A 20,836-nucleotide genomic window follows, 5' to 3' on the forward strand; every position below is an offset into this window, starting at 1 on the left:
ACTCGAGCTATCGTGACTGGTCGAAGTTAGAGCAGCGGCGTATTGAGCCGACGGTCGTGGGTTCGAATCCCGCTCGTGACACTAATTTTTTCATCTTAACCAAGACCTTACATAAAAAGAATAGTTAATTGAAATACCTAGATAATGGTATTAAATAAGTAGTAAATTTAGGTATTTATAATAATAAATACCTAAATAAATTTAAAGACAAATTTGCGCTATCTGGCTTAATTCTAGAACTTTTAATGTATCATATTCAAGCAGTTATTCCCTATTCAACTTTGGCTCTAGATATCGGACCAGCCCCTCTCCGACTTCTTTTTAAGTATGATAAGACAACAGATCTTGCTTAGCACTACCCAGTAGGTCTTCTACTTTTAATTTTGATATTAAAATAGACAATCTGGTTGGTTTGAAGTTTTTTAGTTGAAGGTAACGCTAGTCGAGAAGGTAGTAGAAGTATGAGAGGAAATCTATGGATCATGGGACGAAACGAATCTCAATAACACAATATCAACTTGTCAATTAGTGATCTCGGTTAGGTGTGATTAGGTGAGATTAGGTTGAAGAAAACGACAGACGAAGGCCATTGTCACATGGCATTGTTATATCTAAATTCACTAATTTCGTGGTCCGCTTGACCAATTATATCTAAAAACGATGTAGTTTCCATTATGCATTTCCTAATTCGAGTGAAGATTTTTTTTTTAAAAGTGTTCATTTTCGACTATCAGGCAAACAATAGTCTTTGTTTACGCATCAATTGCGAAGGTTGTTGAATGCAAATGTAGTAGTTATCTCCAAATCAAATGACTTACCGACCTGAGAAATTTTCCTGGACCGATTTAGAAGCAGGGTGGGTTTTAAAAGTCGTAGCCCCCTATTTTTATGAGTTGTTTATAACAAACGGCGCCTATCTTTCTAAGCAATCCCTCCCAGGGGTCTTAAATAGACGGTGGTGGTGTTTCAACAATCACGAGCGTAACTCGAGGTATACGTTGCGGTAGTGTGTCGCAAGATTGACAAATTTAACTTTTGCAAGAGAAGTCTCCCTCTTTAACTGGCTTGGGTTTAAAACTCAAAAAATGAAAATTGTGTGAAAGAAAATTGCATCGGATGGGGAAAAAGTATGGAGCGATTCTACCAAGGTTAACTTTATTGGAACTAAGAATTTGGCATATTCATGCGTGACAGAAAAAACAGTTTTGATGGGTTCCATATCACCAAAAAAGGGGTTGGGTTACGCGCGGGGGTGTTTTCATAATGAAAGTTTGTGAGGGAACAGCTGTGTGAAAGGATTGCGTCAGCGACACGAATGGCTCTAGCTCCTTTGGGCCAGATCCAACCAACATATTTCTGTCAGCCTTCAATCAACTCTTTTCCAAAAGAAAAAAAAGAAAAAAGAAAAAGAAAAACAAAGAAAAAGAAAAACGCAAGATTTTTAATGTTTCTCATATTTCCTTTTTCTTACCAAAAATACAATCTGTTATCACTATTTTTACTAAGCTACGCTGTTCTGTAAATTTAGGAGCATTACACCACTGAAACTCAATATCAACTGTTATATTTCAAGTTATAAGTAAATTTTATTAGTTTATTATAAGTTTATGTTATTATTAGAAACTACTATGCTGGAGATTTTCACATTAAAATTGCATTTCAAGTATAGTCTCAAAGTTCTAATCAACCATCATTTCGACTTCCGAGAATATTAGCAATTGAAGTAACTTCGTGGTTCAAAACCTGGATCAGTCTTGCCGCAGACATTCGTGCGAATTCAATCCGGACTTTTCAGGCTCGCATCTGTGAAAGAGGCAACTCTCCTCATTATTCATTAAAATAGGCGAGAATCATAGGGAAGAGGCTGCGACTAGTGCCATACCGTCGTCCAGGTTCTTGTTTTATAAGAAACTAAACATTCAATCAGGGTTGTTTTCTGAGAAAAATGAATCGCCCGCCCAGTAGTTGGTCTCTTAGGCTGAGACCACACCGGAGGAGGTGGTCAAGCTAGGTGACTAGTGACACGGCGAGTCGCTTGGTAAGTCACCCAAGAAAACGAACAGTTTCGAACATACGAGGACGGCCGCACTATCACGTGGTTACATAGCGATTCACCAACCAGCGGGTCTGTTTTTTTACTTGATGGGTAGTGATTTGTGATCGTTTCATGATGGACGAAGTTATTTCCGCAGTTTTTAAAAGACCTGCTATATGGAATCCAAAATGAGGATCTCCACAAAAATCGTAACTACGTAATTGTCCATGGACAGCACTTTCAATTCACCTTCAAACATTCTTCGCCGATTGATGTCATGGACCCAACTACTTGACTTATACCCCAATAAATCATATTTCAATTTAGTATTTTCGTAAAGAAATAGTTTTCTAGTTTAGAGAGAGACATTTCGGGCACTTCCGTACACAAAGCACTACTACAGTTATCCTGGTGTGGCCACTTGTAACCTGCCACCAAGTAACCAGACTTACTTCGTTACTAAGCGCCTAGCTTGTAACCTCTGTTTGGCCTTAGCCTTAGAGTCAAGTTCAAATTGGGAAGGGAACTTTTATAACTTAACTACGAGCCGTGGATGGACCGAGAAATTACCCGGTGCTCTCTCGGTAACCTAATGCAAGCGAGGACGTATTCCATTATTTAACAATATATCCTGTTCTGGCAGAGTTCCCTATGCGTTACCTGAGTACTTCCAAGTTTAGTGAATCCCAGTTCTTTTCTCGACTCCTATTGCTGACCACTCATTTCGACCACGTATTTCGTGGCATTATAGATACTTTCTAGTACAGAAGTTCAATTTTTAAACGTTTCCCTCGTTTTTCAAATTGGTTTGCATTTTTGCTCCCTTTTTTTTCTCTTTTACATGTTTATTTACACAATATTTCTATTTTTACCTAGTTAAGTGTTAAATTCTAATTTTCTCTCTCTCTCTCTCTCTCTCTCTCTCTCTCTCTCTCTCTCTCTCTCTCTCTTTCTCTCTTGCTTTCTATATCTTTTAAACTTGAAAATTCTCGAATACAGTTGAGGGAGGGGAGGAGAGTGAGAGAGTAGACGAATATAATAGTGTCAGGTCAACCTCCGGCTGACGGAATGGAATAATTCCAAGCTGTAATACTTGTCCTTTTTTTTTGTATTGTATGAAATAAAATATTATTATTATATTTCAACAATCTACCACATCGACCACATCCCCGATCCTACCAAATATACTGTTGAATAACAGCTGGTCCATCACCTTATATCATTGAACACAGGGGTTATATTTCAAGTTTTCCTTTATAAAAATCTTATTTAGATTTTTTTTTAAATCAACATTATTGAAAAATTCTAGGATGTTATCATAAATAAAGTACGATAAAAATTTGCTGTCGTTGTTGATGCTTGGTATCATTTATTGCCCTTTATACTGCCTCCTGGCGAAAGGATGAAAATAACTTGTCAATGTCCGTCGTTTTTGTTTAGTGTGAAATCGTTAAATAAACGTTTTATATTTTTATTTTTGTGTCCGTCGATGTAGTAAGTGACACGCCTTCTGACCTAGAACAAACCAGCAGGAGCCGATCAAAATGTTTACGTCCGTTTCATCAACACGCGTCCATTATCTTAAGACGTGTTTAAGACCTCGGTTCAATCGATATCGAAAGCGTGTCATTATTTTAAACAATATTAAAACTTTCTTTTTTAAAAATAAGAACCGTGCAAACTGTATCCGATAACGTACAATAAAAATTGGCCGAGTCAAAAGTGAAAAAAAAATGGCCAACACTTCAGCAGTTCTTTACAATTAAAACTATTTTAAATTTCCAACTGTATTAATTTAACATACATTTTCATAATTTATAGTCTTGACATATAAAACAGACACCTATGAATAAAAATCATAAAAGAATCAAAAAGTTCCGTGGTTCTAATTTGCATTTTCTATTTGTTTTTGAACTTAACCGTAGTCACGGGAAATAATATACGTGCAAGATTTATCGAACAAGGCCATATTAAAAATAGTATAAAGATTCACAAGTATGTTTCAAATCAACATTTACATCATGCTGGTATAATTACAGCTTGTTTTCAGATTGTACAAAATAAAAAAATATATGGACTTGTAACTTGTGAAAACAATATTGAATTATACTTTTTTATTATAACCACGTCCTTAACATTACAATAAACAACATAAATGATTGAGCAATAGTTTAATTTTAAACCAAAGATTTAACATTGAAGTCTGCATTTCAATCCCAGCCTGTCTCTTAATGGAAACTATTTTATTTATTAATATTTACTAACAATAATTTCACACTGTTTTATGTTTGGCAATAAAAAAAATCTATGTAAGTCCATTAAGGTAATACGATATATTGAATATGAGAGTCAGAAAACAACGTGGCTGGCCTCTTTCCACTATAAATTGTTTACGCGCATTTCAATACAAAGGCGGAGCTTAAAAAAGGTTTGTTTTCGTTTATTTTAACCACCTCCTAACTTTAGTTGTTTTGTTTTTTATACATCAAGCTCGACGTAAGGGGGATTTAGAAAAGTTTGGTTTATTTAAAACATTTCGCGAGGCGTCCTTCGCGACGTCGCGTTTGCCCACCTTGACCTGTCAGTCCTAAAACGAATTTTGCTGTTCTGCGAGAAGACACAAGGTAAATAGGGAATATCGAAGAAAATTTGAAAAAAGAGGAAGTTTGGAGATGAATGGGACTCAAATGTTTAATTGACAGAACTGACCTAAACACCTTTGTCCACAAATTGTACTAACATTAAGCTACATTTAACATATTGTACTAACTTAAGCTAACTTTTTTTTAAACTAAGTTGAATTGTTTATAAAATACTAAACATAAACTGTAAACGTTTAAGTTAAAATATCCAAATTAGCAATGACGAACGAAACAAATAAACGGAATTTTTTGACCCCTATTTAAAACAAAAATTACAATAAATTTCACAAAATTCGACATTTTTGGCAAATTATTTTGATTTTATCTTGTAATTTTCTAATACAGTTAGTGTAGTACATTAATCGTGTCGATCACATATCATGTCACAATTTATATTAGAAAACTATTTCAGGGCCGATATGCAATAGGGCTCGATTGTGAAACATGGTCAACGTCCTAATTTAAATATTCAAATTACTCCTTGCAATTAAAACCCCGAGTAAATATTTCAATCTCATTAAGTTCACTAAAATCCGTGTTATACTGAACCGCTTTTTACACTAAAGCAAGATAGTAACAATTGTTTATGAAAAATAAGCGGTAAGACGAATTTGAAAGAAAGAGTAACACCCTGGTCCTTCACGCTTTCGAGGAATCTTCTTCCTCAGGGCTTTTAAATTATTTCTAATCTCATAGTTAACTAATATTAAACATCTACTTACCATAATGAATTTATGAGTGATGAATGGGATTGGCCTTTATCCCTGATTTTTTTACATAAAATTATAGTGTTACAACTGATATCACATCAGTCAACAATTTCATTTTTTATTAATTTCATTGATATTAAATTAAACATAAACATCGGGGAAAAAACTTGTTATCTAACGTTCATGTAAGCTTCCAACGTGAGTGTTCCAATATTAGATTAAAAAGGATCGTAAATAAAAGATAATGTGAAATTGCAATATTAATATAAAACCTAATTATAAGGCAATGTGTGTATAAGAGAAAGATGTCATATTATTCTTTATTTGATTTTGTAAGAACATCAGGCAATGTATTTCTTTTTAACTAAATTAACAGTAACAACGTTTTTTCAAAGATAAGACTACAAAGATCAAACTAATTAACTACGTGGAGGCATGATTCTAAAATAAATTGCTAGTAATTTTTAATCCTACATATTTGTGTCAAATATAGAAAGAAATAGTGTGATTTTTATTATTTTATTATTCATCAAAGGGGTAATGAAGAAAAATGTGAATTTCAATTTTCTAGTACATAATTTTCGTTTATTCCATACGCTAATCAAAACCACCTATAAATTGTACTGAATTTATTATGTTTTTAGTAAAAAGTAATGCACACATTGTTAATTACTCAGCCCTTAATTGGGCCTTGTGTGATATTTAGGTATCGTTTTCATACATATAATTAATATATGTAAAATTGATCAATAATAGGCTGTGTATGTAAAAAAATTATATTCGAGAATATGTGACCATTAAATAAAAAGTTTGAATTTTCTCTCATTTTATTTAGTTGGAAACGGAAAATGTTTACTCAACAGAGGCTATAAAAGCAAAGGCTGTCATTTTAAAGCCAAAACCTCATCGAGTGAGTGAGTGTGTGAGTGAGTGTGTGAGTGTGTGAGTGTGTGAGTGAGTGAGTGAGAGAGTGAGAGAGTGAGTGAGTGAGTGAGAGAGCGAGAGAGAGAGACTGTGTGAGAAATAGGGAGAGTGGTGGAAAGAAAGACAGTTCTATTCCGGGACGGTAGAAAAATGTTTTGAAATGATTGAATTGTTTTAGCCAGCAGGGTAAAGCAATCAATAGGCGAAACCGTACATATCCCGCTGGCGTAGGCTGCATCTTGGGCTTTGTTGGTAAAAAAAATAAAATAAAATTACCTTCTACTGTGTACACTTCCGTGAGGAAATACGATTTGGGGTTACAACGGAGAAAGACATATTACTAAGAAAGAACGCCAAATTCTACATAGCAAATGAAAAAAGTTAAAAGTATGCTTTGAAGGCAAACGATAACTATATTTGCCATGTTGCTTACAGACGTCATTCAATTAAGCATGAAAAACGTATACTGTAAAATTGTTATATTAAGGAATGTTGAATGGGTAATTAATAAAAAATATAAATGAAACATCGTATTATGAAGTATTGTATGACCTCTATACTTTCTAGCAAGTCATTACTTTTTTTTTAATTTGTCTGGTAAGATTTGGTTTAAACTTTCCACAGCTTGTGTTTCAGTTGTTAATAAAAACTGATAAAAGAAAGAGATGTTACGGTTATTATATAGTTAGATAGCTGCTATCTTACATGACTTATCTGAATTAAAAGTAAATAAGATATCAGACAGACTTACCTTCCTCAGTGGGAAGCTCTGAAACAGAAATAAAAAGTCAAATTAGTTTCAAACCAAAGTCATTCTAGCTTAGTGGCTAATTTTAATCACAGGCCCAGGGCAGCCTTTGATATGTTTTCTCAGACAACTATGGACTTAAAAATAATCCTTCAAAACCGTCCCAGAGGAACTGGCAAGGGGCTGGCCTGGAGAACCGAAAAGGAGATAAATCATTTGTACCGACCAGCCTCAATGATTCCGTCCTCTTCCTTTTCTTGTCTAATTCCATTTAGTATCAGCCGATGAGTGATTGATCGGCAATTTGTCAACTAGATTTTTAACGATTTAACAGCACTGGCCAAGTGAATAAATTCGACGAGTAGGGTAAATTTTACTTTCTTATTTTATAAATCAACTCAATTTTAAAAAGAGAAAATATTCTATAGAACAAGACAAACAAGGGTAATATCACAAAATGGATTTGCTGTTCAATAAAACAATAAATAAATCTTATAACTCGATGGCAATTTCATTAAGGAAAGAAAGCGTAACATTATGTAGAGTAAAATTCATATTGAACTGACCGCCATTGATCACTTTACGGTTAATACATTCCTCGGTGATGCACTCATTCGCGAATCGGAATCACGCCATCTTCATTGAGGAACTGCGGCGCCACTCAGCTGAGTGTAAACACTTATCCTGCGAGAACAGAGAACCCAATAAAGTGATCGGTGTCGATCAGTTCAACATGAGTTCAACTACTATCATCAACATTATTTCTAATTTCAAAAATTGCCTTATTGAATGAGAAATTACATAATGCAACAACTATAAATGACGATACGATATGAATGTTAACGATTGTTCAAATGTCATTCGCGGATGAATTGCGGAATTACATTGTCCGGCTTATTAAAACGTTTGTCTGACGCTAAATGGGAGGAATATTTGAGCAATTGTCCGTCTCTTCTTAGCACCAACAACTGAAATAGCTTTTTGTTTCGTATATTTGCTTAGTCCGATCACGCGAAATAGTTACATGACTGTTTTTTTACAATCGCCGTACACATCTTGCGCCCTGGGCTGGTTTGATAATTAGACCGTAGGATATGCTGGTGAATATGTTTTAATTGGGAGTTGCGAGCGGAAAAGAGGAAATTCTATTAAGGGACTAACGGTCTGGTGGGCTTATCGTAATCAAAATGTGACCACCGAATGTAAAGAAGCATGTTGGAACTGTCTGATAGGCCTCTTTCATAATTGCCTGTAGTGACTCCGCTTTTAAGCTAGCTGTTTTAACCCAAGAGGAAATAATTTTTTTTTTTATAAACAACTCTTTGCCTAGGTAAAGTAACGAAACATTGGTTATCAAATAATCCAGTTTTCCACAACCATTCGTCTTATGAAAATTAATGGCGTTATCAAATTCTTCCTTTAATCCTTCATAGAATTATAAATTTTTATTTCAACAAGATTTTGTAAAACAAAATAAAATTGTGTTACACAACATGTGTACAATCGTCAAAAACAGACCCGTCTTAAACAGACGTCATCAAAAATAACAATCTAAAGGCAAAGCAGATCAGACTTGCTCATTTCCGACCTTTGTCTTACGTGGTCATTCCCCTCCTCTTGTACGTCATGCTTTAAAGCCACTTTCATCATTCGACATTACCGCACCACTCAATGTTTCAACAACGTTGAAAACAAAAATCTGACTGACGTGTAATAAAAAAATTGCTTATTTCCACTTGTATAAGGAAAAATCAATACTGCAATTTTTGTGGAAGAAGTACGTAAATTCTAAATTTAAAAAAATCATTTGATACCCTACGTACTTCTTTGTACTTATTATTAATTAAATAGTATCGCAATCTTATGATTTTACATGGCACATAAAAAATACAACTTGTAAGAAAACAATAATGGTCTGAGAGGTGAAAAACAGGGTTGGCAGGTTAATGACTACTTGTTTCTTTACGTTTCGCAACAGGAAGGAAGACGTTAAAAACGTGTAACTTTTATCTTTTGTGAGCAAGATTCCTGGATTGTTTATATCTAGCTGATTTCGGAAAAATAGTATTCACAATTTTTCAACATACAAAAATCTTCTTTTTTTTTTGTACGCAATTTGTACCTGCATCTAGAGATGCAACAAACAAAAGATATACGTATATTAAGTTGATTAAAAAATTAACATTAGTAAAAGAATTATATATATACATACATATACACTTATATGTATATGCACACATATATAAAAATTAAAATGACGTGCAGGCAGGAAAAGTAAAGTCGTCCAATGAAGTAGGTAGTAGGTCCCTTGACCACTATCCAATTTTGAGGGCAGGTTGACCCGGCGAGATTTTATAGGGAGCATATTTGTTGGTCAAATGGGTTAGTGTGTATACTTATGGAGTTATGGAATTTTGTTTAACGGGAAAGGACGAGTTCTTTGACAAAACGAATTTGGAGAGTGTGTAGAGTACGAGTACTGTCTTGTGGTACATGTGTGGAATATTTTTTGTTTTACTTTTGATCGTTTGTCTAGTATACGTATAAGAAGTTATATCGTTTGTGAAGTTCCTGTTTTTTCAGTTCAGTGTAGGGATTTAGTCAGCATTTTGTCGAGAAACATGTTCACTATGTCCGCAAGCGGTATGTTGTTAAAGAAGAAAGTTGGAAATGTTGAAAGGCAGAGGGTTGTGTGGATGCATTTATTTTGATTAATTTTTATTCTCCATCTTTTAGTCCATTGATGGAAAAAACAATCTAAAGAATAATCTGAGAGGTAAAAAAGCAAATGACAGTCTGGTTTAAGGACGACTTATTTCGTCATGATTTTGAGACAGGAAGAAGTTAATGACTTTACATGAAATTATATATAATCACAAGTTGAACGTACGTATTTTTTTATAATTCGCATTGGCAAGTACGCTAAATTTCACAATAATCACTTCAAACTGAGAGGCTTTTTACCCGCCGATTTGGCTCACTACCTTGAGTTAATTTAATAATATAAGTCGATTTGCCAATCAATTCAAATTTCGAGTGCACCGAGGGAATAAACGATTTGATCGCGAGGGTAATTGGAATTCGTTTCCATACGTATGATTGCGTATATTGAACAAGTGTCGATCGAGGGTCGACCATGAGTTTCAGACATTATGAACGTTGACGTAATTATCTCAGGATAAACCACTTTAAAATTTCTATTTAATCATTATTTGACAAACGTTGTAGATCTTTAAAAACGTAGGGGGAGAAAATCGGTCAGGAGGTTTAATCTCCGGCTATATCTGCCCAGGGTCCCAGGTGGACGCCAAAGAGAACGGCAAAGGCTTTTATGGTCACTCCCTGGCATGCCCATGCACTATTTGGCAGAGTTCCCTCTTCTCCTAGGACGCCCCGTGTCCTCTTATTTTTGGCCGGGATTTCTTAAATGTTTCCTGGTTCCGATCCCGGAAAAATTCCGTTTAAAATTAAAACGAGGCCCATGGGACGGGAAGCGTGAAGGACGGCGCGACCCGAATAACAAAAGATCCGAGGTGTAGGAATGCCCTGGGAAATATTGGGCCTTATTGGACTTGACGAGAAAGCCAGGCATTGCTGACATCTCCATCTAGAGGGGAAATTCCGTTTTAACTAATGTCCTCATTTATACTTGGATTAATTATTTAAAGAAATTTACAATTATTTCACCTCTAAGTTTAATTAGGTCAGTGAGATCTTAATTCTGGTAAAATTATCGACGTTGAATCTTGATAATCCGTTTGGGGGTGTTCACCTGTTAAATCTTCCCTAAGCACTCACTTGTTTCCTAGCGTGCGTTACTCATCCAAACCGAAAATCCGTAACAAGAGAAAGATAAAGCCAAATTATACAAATAAACTTATTAAACTAATTTAAAAAATGTATATTTTAAAACTAAAATAAACAGACTAAGGATGTTTTTATGTACTTTTTATATGTTATTCTAAAACTGAACTTTCTAACGTAAATGGAGATCCTAACTTCGATAAAATAAGCCTTAATCCATCAAATATCTCTGGCGCTTTGCAGTATGCCTAATAATTTATTTGATCGTTTTTCATATTTAACTTTTTTAAATACCAGATATGCGCTAGGAACAGGAAATCAGGCCAGAATGATCGGAAACGACCCCATTGGTTTTTCTTGTAGCCCAGCGAAAAAATTTATGTATACCTTAGGTTAAGAACTATTCAAAAAAATTTAAAAATAAAAGCGTACATGATGAGGGCGTTTGACGTCACTTCGTCCGTCAAGAATGTTCATTTATAAGTAATTATCAAATAAGATCCCCCCTCTTGACTGCGAACGTACGTGCATGCCGTGGTGAAACGTAACTTATCTGCCCCTTAGCCTACTGAATATACAAGACGAAAAAAAGAGTTAAAAAAGAAAAGGAACTTCGGTTTCGGAATACAAATCTTATCTATTCTGTTTTTTATTTACTTGGCAGGAATTCACACTTAGATAAAACAAATCAAATGATACATTGAATGAAATCTGTCTGATTTAAATTAAAACTAGGGAAGATATTATTGTTAAAAAAATGAAATTCAAATTCAAAGAATGACGCAAAACACATATACGAAAGCAATTTTCAAATTTAAAAAACTGCTATACCGTTTAATACAAGCTAGTAAACTTTAGCACATTCTCTAAAATAAATTGATCTATGGAAAAAGGTAGAATTTTGCTATTAATCTAGCTTTGCGTTATAGCCAAGAAATTTTGTTTTGAGTGTAAACGAAAATGTTTTCCCAGGTTGTCAAAAAAAAAAAACAACTAATAAAAGTTTGAAACGAAAAGTAAATCGATCTCAAGAAAAACACGATCATGTTTTCGCTGTAAATCAAAACTCCCCCGAGTTTTATTGATTTTATGAAGAGCTGGCATACCGTTTTTCACTGCGATGGCACATTACCCGTGTTTGTATTTGCAGAAATGTCCCGTTAAATCATTCTTTAATTAACCCGTTTTCAATAGAGAATGGCAATTTGCATTCCGCCGGCCGATTTGAAACGCCAAACGAAAGACACAAGGCATATTTACTACAAAATTGAATTTCTTCTTCTGGAAACCTACTGTCTGATAATTTTTCGTTGTAGCAACCCTGGTTACGGCCTGTGATTCAATTCGACAAATTCACTTACCGTTGGGTCCATATTTCTCCTGATTCCTCTTGACCTGGTCAAGAGTGAGACCTCTATCCTTGTCAACATTGAAGTAGTTTAAAACTTCCTCCACTGTTTTCGCGTGGGCGTCTTCCATGGTTTGACTGTTTTATCACCGACGCATCAACTATGTACAATGCCTGTGAACAGAAAAAATAAATAAATAAAATTAAAAAAACACTTCTTATAAAATCTTTAAAACACGTTTTGGCCTGTAACTCACGCTATAAGTCTATAAATGCTATATAATGATTAATTACTCATTAAACAGAAAAGATAGGATTTTAAACAAAGCATTATCACAGCTAGTTATCTTCCCTCCATCGGACCCGGCCCACTTTCCGTGACCAGCTTTCGTGCTCGTTCACGAACCCCCCAAGATTATTTGGCGAGGAAGCACTATGCCGACCCTGTTTTTACTGATAACATACTTATTAAACTATTCCGGAATATTCTAAATACCACAGAAAAGAAAAAGAAAAAAAGAAAACATAACAAAACGCATCTATATAATTAGAAAAAATAATTAATGAATGGATTACAACAAAATCTTTACTCGCGGAAAATAACATTAAATCCCCGTATTATATTTTCCTCCTCATCTCTAACAATCATTTCTGTGGTAACTGCAGGGTGAGAACAAATCGAGAATGGGCCTACCAGGATGACCAGGGACGATCAAAAGTGCTGACAAATTGGAAAAGCCCACCGACAAAGCTTCTCAGCAAAAGTCAAATCTTGTTACTCAATTAAATATTCGACATCGGCCCTATAAATCGGATATAATTGATTTAACGTTGATTATTATTGAATAAAACGTGTTGTTTGAATTATTTAAATAAAAATAATGTTATAAGACTAATATTTAACAATTGAGTTAACTATTTCCTACACTTACCTACTGACAACTATTGAACATTTTGAAGAAAAAAATATTAGCTCGTGAAACAGAGCAATATAATAACACATGCTTAAAACAAGATTACATTTGTAAACCATAAAATATAGTAGACTATAAATTTTCCTCAATTTCTGAGCCACCTATGCACAACGCTCATACTAAGTGTTTTACAAGAGTTGACTGAAAATTTAAATTTGAACAAGCAAGAATTGTTCTGGACTGAATCAACTGCACTTTTGTAAATTTGTTCCATTTACACAAACCAAGAAGCCAAGGTTTTTATAGTTCAACAATTTTGTGAAAATTAAGGATTTTCCTCGAATTTCTACATAAATTTTGCATTTTCTTGGAATCTGAAAATTTAATTTTTAGCATTTTCTTGATAAACTTCACTGCACAAATCCACTAGTTACGTTTTTTCTTTATACTCTCTAACAATTTTTTCTTTTTCTGCTTTTCTGTCAGTGTGATTTACTGTTAATTCAATCAAATACTGTTAAAACATTCAATAATACAAACCTATGGCTGACTAAATTATTATGTTGAGTTTTTTTCTTTTTAATCTGTTAACTACTATTTTTGAGTAATTTGAGTATTTTTGAGTTTGAGGTTGTCCGTTTCTTTTTCGAGAATTTTTGTTTTTACCATTTATCATTCAGTTTAACAAAAGAGTTGTACATCCGATTTATAATCAGAATGATATTCGGATTAGTACGATAAGCCATTCAATGAATACTTCTAGCGATATCTCGGTTCAAATCCGCGTCCAGGCTTCCTTTATGTTGACATGCCATCAAACTGATCAAATGAGAAAGTATGATTGGAATACTACAATAAATTTAATCTAACCGAACAAAAGCCATAGAAAACAAACCATTGTTTTTATTAAATTAATTTTAAAATGATTAGATATAATTATTACAATTTTTGTATTGGTCTTGTGTATTGAATTGACGTATACTATACGTATAATTTATTACACTCTTGGCAAAGAAAGTTTATATTGTTGTCAAATTTATTTTGAGGACAGTTGAATAGTCTCTACTATATTCTTTATGGTAATAATATCTGTTTTCAGTGGTAGTTTATTAGGCTGGGTAATTTTCTTTATTCCTGAAGTATACTCTTTACATTTTCTTATCAAGCTATTTCCCCACGTTATGATTTGGTTAAGTGCTGTTGTTACTTATAAGTTGTGTTTTTATGATTATCTTTTAAAGACTAAGAATTTAAGTAGGGATAAGTCAAAAATCAGTAGAGAGTAAGTTCATTCCAATAAATGTTATTAACCTGGAAAAGGTTCAGAAAGGTTTCAGATTAAACATTAATTTATTTACTTTCGGTTATCACTTATATAGCTCATAAAAATTGAAATTTCGAGCCTAAAAAAACGGTAATTCTACCCTACTTTCTTCTCGTGATGGATACCGCCAGCACTGAATCTCTAATAACTATTTGCGTTCCACCTCAAGGGAAAAAAAAACCTTGAATCTAGCGAAAAATTATCCACTTTTTATTTTTCCATAGCGCCATCGTGGAATTTAGACACGGAATAAATTTTCCGCTGATTTATTTACAAATGTTGCTCACAGTTTGAACGATTAGAGCTAAACTATAAATTCATCTTGTCATTCAAGATAAACCTAACGTTTTACAGAGAATCGCCGTACAGTAAAAAAATTTTTAAAAAACCTATAAATTTTTAAACCGCAAATACTTCCCATTGAATATCAACATAACAAGAACAGAAAAAAATTGTAAAAGTACCCTTACAAACATGTACATAGTCCACTACAAACTATGGACATTGCAGGATAAAGCGAGAAAAACATCTTGCTTAGAAGCTTACCCACAGCAAATTTAAAATAGAAAATTTAAAAATTTTATTATTAGATCACCAGCAACTAAATCCAACCAATTAATTTATGCTTAATTAAAAGAAGAAAATATCCAGTTTGATTTTTCTAATGATCAGTTAATGTTTGCTGTCCATATTTATATAACAAAATAGTTTTATCCTTAAATTATTCTTTGGGAAAATTCCTAGATTGGGTAAACGATTATGGATGAACGATTCAATGTTAGATGACTCGTATATTTCTGGTGCATTTTTAGCACACGATCGCAACGCCATAAAGTTATATTTTTATTTTTGTACATTTCTTGTCACATTATAAAACATTCACTTTTTATGTTCAAACGGATAATTCTGAATGTTTCAAGCAAAAGTTAAACAATTTCTGGCATTTTGTTTTCATTTGCAGTATAACCGTGATCACATATATTCAAAATCGGGGTCTCACGAGAATTGCACAGTAGCCTAGAAAGAACTGTCATTTTTTGTAAAATTAAATTTAAAAAATTCCATTAAAAAAACTATGCAACAAGGTCAAATTGACACTTATATTTATTTTTCCTTTAAAACAAAAATTTCATTCAAATGAATCAAATTTATTACAAAACAAATGCTAGGTGAAACGTTTTTTCTGAACTGAAACTGACTTTACAGTATTTAACAAAAAATTCAAAATATTCCAAAAAATCTTGTTGAATTTTCTTTAATTCTGATTTTTCGTTTGGTGTTTTCAAATCACACACATACCGTTGATATTTTTTAAACACTATTTAAATTCAATAATCTAAGTAATTTTTACTATAGCGCAGTTAGATATGAAAAAGCAAACAGTGAACCTACCCAGACTTCCCGATTTTTCATTTCATAGCAGATTAACATTTCATATCGTTTTTAAATTCAATGGGGTAAGTAATTTCTTTGTTTTATTACGTTTTATTTGCCTTTTTATATTCAAATTCATACCGTTTTATGACGCAGGGTTCTAAATATATTAAACAAAAAAACAAATTTAAATATTGGTGGCTTTTAAGACGCTTTTTATCTATATGATTTCATTTTTGATTTTCAGGGACAATAGAATTTTCAAAGGGCAAATATAAAGTCTAATCTACACTAAGACCACTTTCATCATAATTTTGACTTTTGTTCTGCCTTCCACAACTAGGGTCATTTAGAGTATTCTTAGACTATTACATATTTATTTATTTTTTTTAATTTACTATTTTTCCAAAAAGAATACCTCAACCTACAGCCAAATGGCCTAAAATAATTGGAAAACAAGGAAAACTAAACTCCTTTCAAACATCTACGTGAATGCAAACAGTTTTCCTTCTTTAGTGTGGTACTTCTAATCTTATGAAACTCCGTTTTAATGAATTTCGTATTAAGACACTAGAGCACTATATTTAACTTATTTTATGGGTAGACAGAATTTTCATGAAACGCATGAAAGTAAGTAGTAGAAATGATGAAGTACTTTTTGTAAATGATGGTTGTACTCATATATTTGCTGTTTACAACTATCCGGATTTCAAGCATTAAACGCTCATCATCAGTGAAAGTTACAAACACGTCTTCAATTGTAATTCATGTCAAGAGACGTATTGTAACTCTCTCAATCTGATGATGAGCGTTTAATGCTTGAAATGGGGATAGTTGTAAACAACAAATATGTGAGCACAACCGTCATTTACAAAAAGTGAAGGTATTTCTAACATTTTTTTTTACCTTGTTTACATTTTTAAATAAATATATCACACGAAAATATTTAGTTTTGAATGTTTATTGAAGTAAACATGATTTAGAGGAAGTACTTTCAAATTAGAATTCACTTAGAAAACACCTTTTTTATTGGGTCAACGCGTTTTGTTCGTTTTTCATCATCCACATTAAAACCAAATTTATAACTTTTTTTACTCCACACTTTTTTGTACTAAGACGAAACGCTAGACTTGAATTTTTACTTAATGAGAAAACAGAATATTCATGAAATATATACTTGTACATGAAAGAAATTATTTATTTTTTCTTTTTGAATTGAATTTACGTTCTGTTAAGCAAAGGACACGCATTTTATTCATGCAAAAATCACGGCAAAAATATATAAACAGTTATTTTTAAATACTTAGAAAACGAGGATTTACAGGAAGAACTTTAAATTAGAACCAATGAATGAGTGAAAGGTGTCTTCAATAAATAAAGAAAATCTGCTGGAACTAAAAGCTTTTTGAAGTTTCCTTACAACTTTTATTTGATGTTAGGCCAGTTGATACTTTGAAAGTTGAATCAACACGTAAATTACCCTTGGATTTCGTCAACACCTTTTTTTTTCTTTTTTTTATCATCATTTATAACTTTATTTATCTATACCATTTTGTACCACAATGGTAGAACACTACATTTAACGTTTTTACGAGGAAACCGGATTTTCGTTCATGAACAACATGAAATTAGAATTTACACAAATAATCCCTTTGTTTTACTTTTAACATTTTTCTTCTTTTTTTTACAACTGTTACGCAGTCTATTTACAGTGAATATTTTGAAATTAAATGAACACAGAAAGTACGTTTTGATTTCGTCAGCGCCTTTTTTTAAATTAGTTTTTGATCGATACCATTTTATATTAAGAGGAAGAACACTACATTTAATATTTTATTTTTTGGAGAAATATATCATGAACTACATGAAATCCCGTTCTTTGTCTGGATTTGCTGTTTATTATTTTGTGTGTGTGTTTTCGTAATATGATGGTAGAACACAACGTTTAACTTATTTTATTTCAATAATTATTCTTTTATCTAAGGTCTTGGTTGAGATGAAAATTTAGGGTCACGAGTGGGATTTATTTATTTAATTAATTATTTTTTTTATATTTATAACTGTTAGGCACTTGAACTTACAGGGAATGCTTTGAAATAAAAATCAACACAGAAGTACCCTTTTGGTTTCATCAACACCTTTGAAATCATTACTTTTTTAATGTTTTTAATAGATACCATTTCGTATTAAGTAGGTAGAGCAAAACATTTAACTTTTTATTTTATTTCAATTAATTATTATTTTTATCTACGGTCTTCGTTGAGATGAAAAAGTTAGTGTCACGAGCGGGATTTATTTATTTTATTTAATATTTTATGGGGAACCAGGAAATCATAACCTACATGATATCCAGACAAAGAACACCTATTTTACGTTTAACATTTTTTTTTAATTTTTTTTATAATTGTTGGCACTTAAACTTTCAGGGAATGCTTTAAAATAAGAAATGAGAACACAGAAATTACCCTTTTGATTTTGTCAATGCCTTTTTTTTAATACTTATTTATAACGTTTTTAATACATATCATTTTGTATTAAGATGGTGGAACACTACATTTAATTTTTTTATTTTATGGGAACCAGGAAATCATGAACTACATGAAATCCAGACAAAGAAGGCCTTTGTTTTACTCTTTTCTCTTTTAAATGTGGAAGGCCAAAAAATATGAAATATAAATTTTCTATTTGATTATCCGAACATTATACCATTGGACATTGTTTTGTAACAGTAAATATTCTAGCTGTTTTAAGAAATTTGGAAAAATTTGTTTTATCGTTTATTTTATATTTAACCGGTTTTCCTAAGTCGGAAGGTTTTCCCCCAAATAGAAAATTATTTTTTCGACGCGAGCAAGGCTTGAGAACCGTTCGGGTGGAATAATAGAATGTAGTTCTGACAAAGCCAAACGTGTCCCGGGCCACGGGGGAAATTGTAACGGGAGATTTACAGGTGAGAAAAATAAATGTGGCCCGGCTATTTTAAAACATTTTCTTTACAGGTGAAGGCGATTAAATCTGGCCTAACCTTCTAATTCAATGCAGAAAAGTGTGGCCTAGAAATAAAAAAATGGGTAAAATCCCCGAGAGAACCTCACCCAGAGAGACGATGTGTCTCGTTAAATTAGCATTTTAAACCTTAATACGAGTTAACAACTATAGGTGGAATATTAAAACGAGAGGGTTTTAAATCTATAATTTTAGTTATTAAAAATTAATACGAACCTTTAAACTTCTATCCACACGTTACAAAAAGTGCACAACCACAGTTTACAAAAAAAAAGGACGATAAATAACTTGATATCACAATTATTTCTGGAAGAACGGATTATAAATACTGTCTTGTCTGTAACGGATTCGTCGCTTGAGTCTGTAACGGAGATGTACGATGATTGTCATGCATTTATGAAAGTAAAAGGAACAACTAAAAAGACAGAAGACGAGAAGAAATACGAATGATGACAATTTCAATTTCCACAGACGTTTCACTGCCAGCTGGATTACTGGCCACGCTCGGGTCACATGGCCCGTCGGACCGGGAGGGCCGCAACGCGGTAAAGGTTCCGACTTTGGGCCCGAGGCTTACGACCACAGAGGGCAAAAGGCAAATTGAGGACCTTTTTAAAAGAAGGGCGTTTATTTTTTGAAGGGCCGGAGGTGGATTTTTCGGGCTGGGTTTAACCTTTTTAAAAAAGGGCTTGTCTGTCGTCAACGACGCGACCCAACGGTTCATGTGGAAAGCTCCCATTGGCCAGTCTTACACCCCTCCGACTCCCGCCCTTATTCGAATTGAAAAAAAAAATGGTTTCATCTCATTCAAGTTTACCTACTCTTTCTTTTTTAAAATTTTTAATTCTACAAAAATGTTTAAAAAAACAAATTAACTAATTAAACATGAACCATTCAAGTGATCTGACAAGTTACATTTTTGTTTTAAAAAATTGCAATATTATCCCTTTTTTATAAATAGATCCTTACTCTTCCTTAGGAAAATAAACAACCTAAACTACAGTAAATCAATAAAAGTAACTATGAAAAATTAATAGCAAGATTAAACAAGACAAGAATCAACAAAGTGTAAGATTTTCAGATCATTTTTCAATTTTATAAAACTACATTCCACTCTTGATAATTCTAAACCCAAGGGACCACAAAAATAATTCGAATTATCAAGAAAAAAGAAAAAAATTGATGAGTCGATATACATTTTTCCAAATTATTACTTAAATTGTACATATGTAAAACATACTAAAAATGAAGAAAAAAACGGAAATACATGAACTGTAAAATTGAACATTGTTACAAATTATTTCAAAAAATCGTGCAGTGTGAACATGGTTTCAGTGTAGCCTGGCGTCCTTCGTTTGAATGATTTTTTCGAAGTGTGCAGTGTTGAGGACACATTGACCAAACATAAAACATAACATACTAAAGGACATTCGAAGAAACTTTAGGCTGTAAGAAAGTAAACAACCCGTGGACATTTAGAGGAATATAACAAAGAAAAAGTGCAAATTATAAATTTGGAACATTTCGATTAATAACATATTTTTTCTCCCCCTGTTACGAAAGTGTTTATCAAAATACACAATGAAGAGTTCGTTTTATCAAGAAATTCGAATTATCAAGTGTCGGATTAACAAGAGTCGATTGTATTAGAACTTTTGTGACGTATTGGCAAACGCCTTCTAAAATTTGGCCAATATATTTTTTTTTAATAAACGTAAAACGTGTTTGAATTATCAATTTATAAAAAATAAAATAAAATAAATTAAATTGAAAAAAAAAAGATTTTCCGCTGTTCTTGAAAAAATAACCAATTTAAAACAAACTAAATTAATATAAGTAACTGTAACTCTCATGAATCAGCACGTGTAATCTAGAAATCAGTTCAAAAAAGTGGTTTTTCTTATCATTTTTACAGTTTACTAAACTATAAATGTTTTTCTGACGTATTGGCAAACGCCTTCTAAAATTTGGTCAATTTTTTTTTAATAAAGGTAACACGGTTTGAAT

The 20,836-nt window shown here is 32.7% G+C and overlaps 1 protein-coding gene across 6 annotated transcripts in view; it reads right to left on the reverse strand.

Annotated features, from left to right (window-relative positions):
* LOC106661308 (calcium-transporting ATPase sarcoplasmic/endoplasmic reticulum type) overlaps nt 1-20,836 on the reverse strand; it is a 45,913-nt gene that overhangs the window by 14,858 nt on the left and 10,219 nt on the right. For 5 of the 6 annotated variants that reach the window (XM_014384605.1, XM_014384604.1, XM_014384601.1 and 2 more), the window contains exons 2-3: nt 12,225-12,385; nt 7,063-7,080 (exon numbers count right to left, since the gene is read on the reverse strand). In XM_014384605.1, the coding sequence (XP_014240091.1) occupies nt 7,063-7,080; nt 12,225-12,342 (136 nt within the window). In that variant the 5' untranslated portion in view covers nt 12,343-12,385. Of the gene's footprint in view, nt 1-7,062; nt 7,081-12,224; nt 12,386-19,045; nt 19,305-20,836 lie in introns of those variants that run through there. The other variant, XM_024228404.1, reaches the window with a different exon arrangement.

Source organism: Cimex lectularius, unplaced genomic scaffold (genome assembly GCF_000648675.2).
Source record: "Cimex lectularius strain Harlan isolate CLEC.00 unplaced genomic scaffold, Clec_2.1 scaffold17, whole genome shotgun sequence".
NCBI classification, from domain to species: Eukaryota; Metazoa; Arthropoda; class Insecta; order Hemiptera; family Cimicidae; genus Cimex; species Cimex lectularius.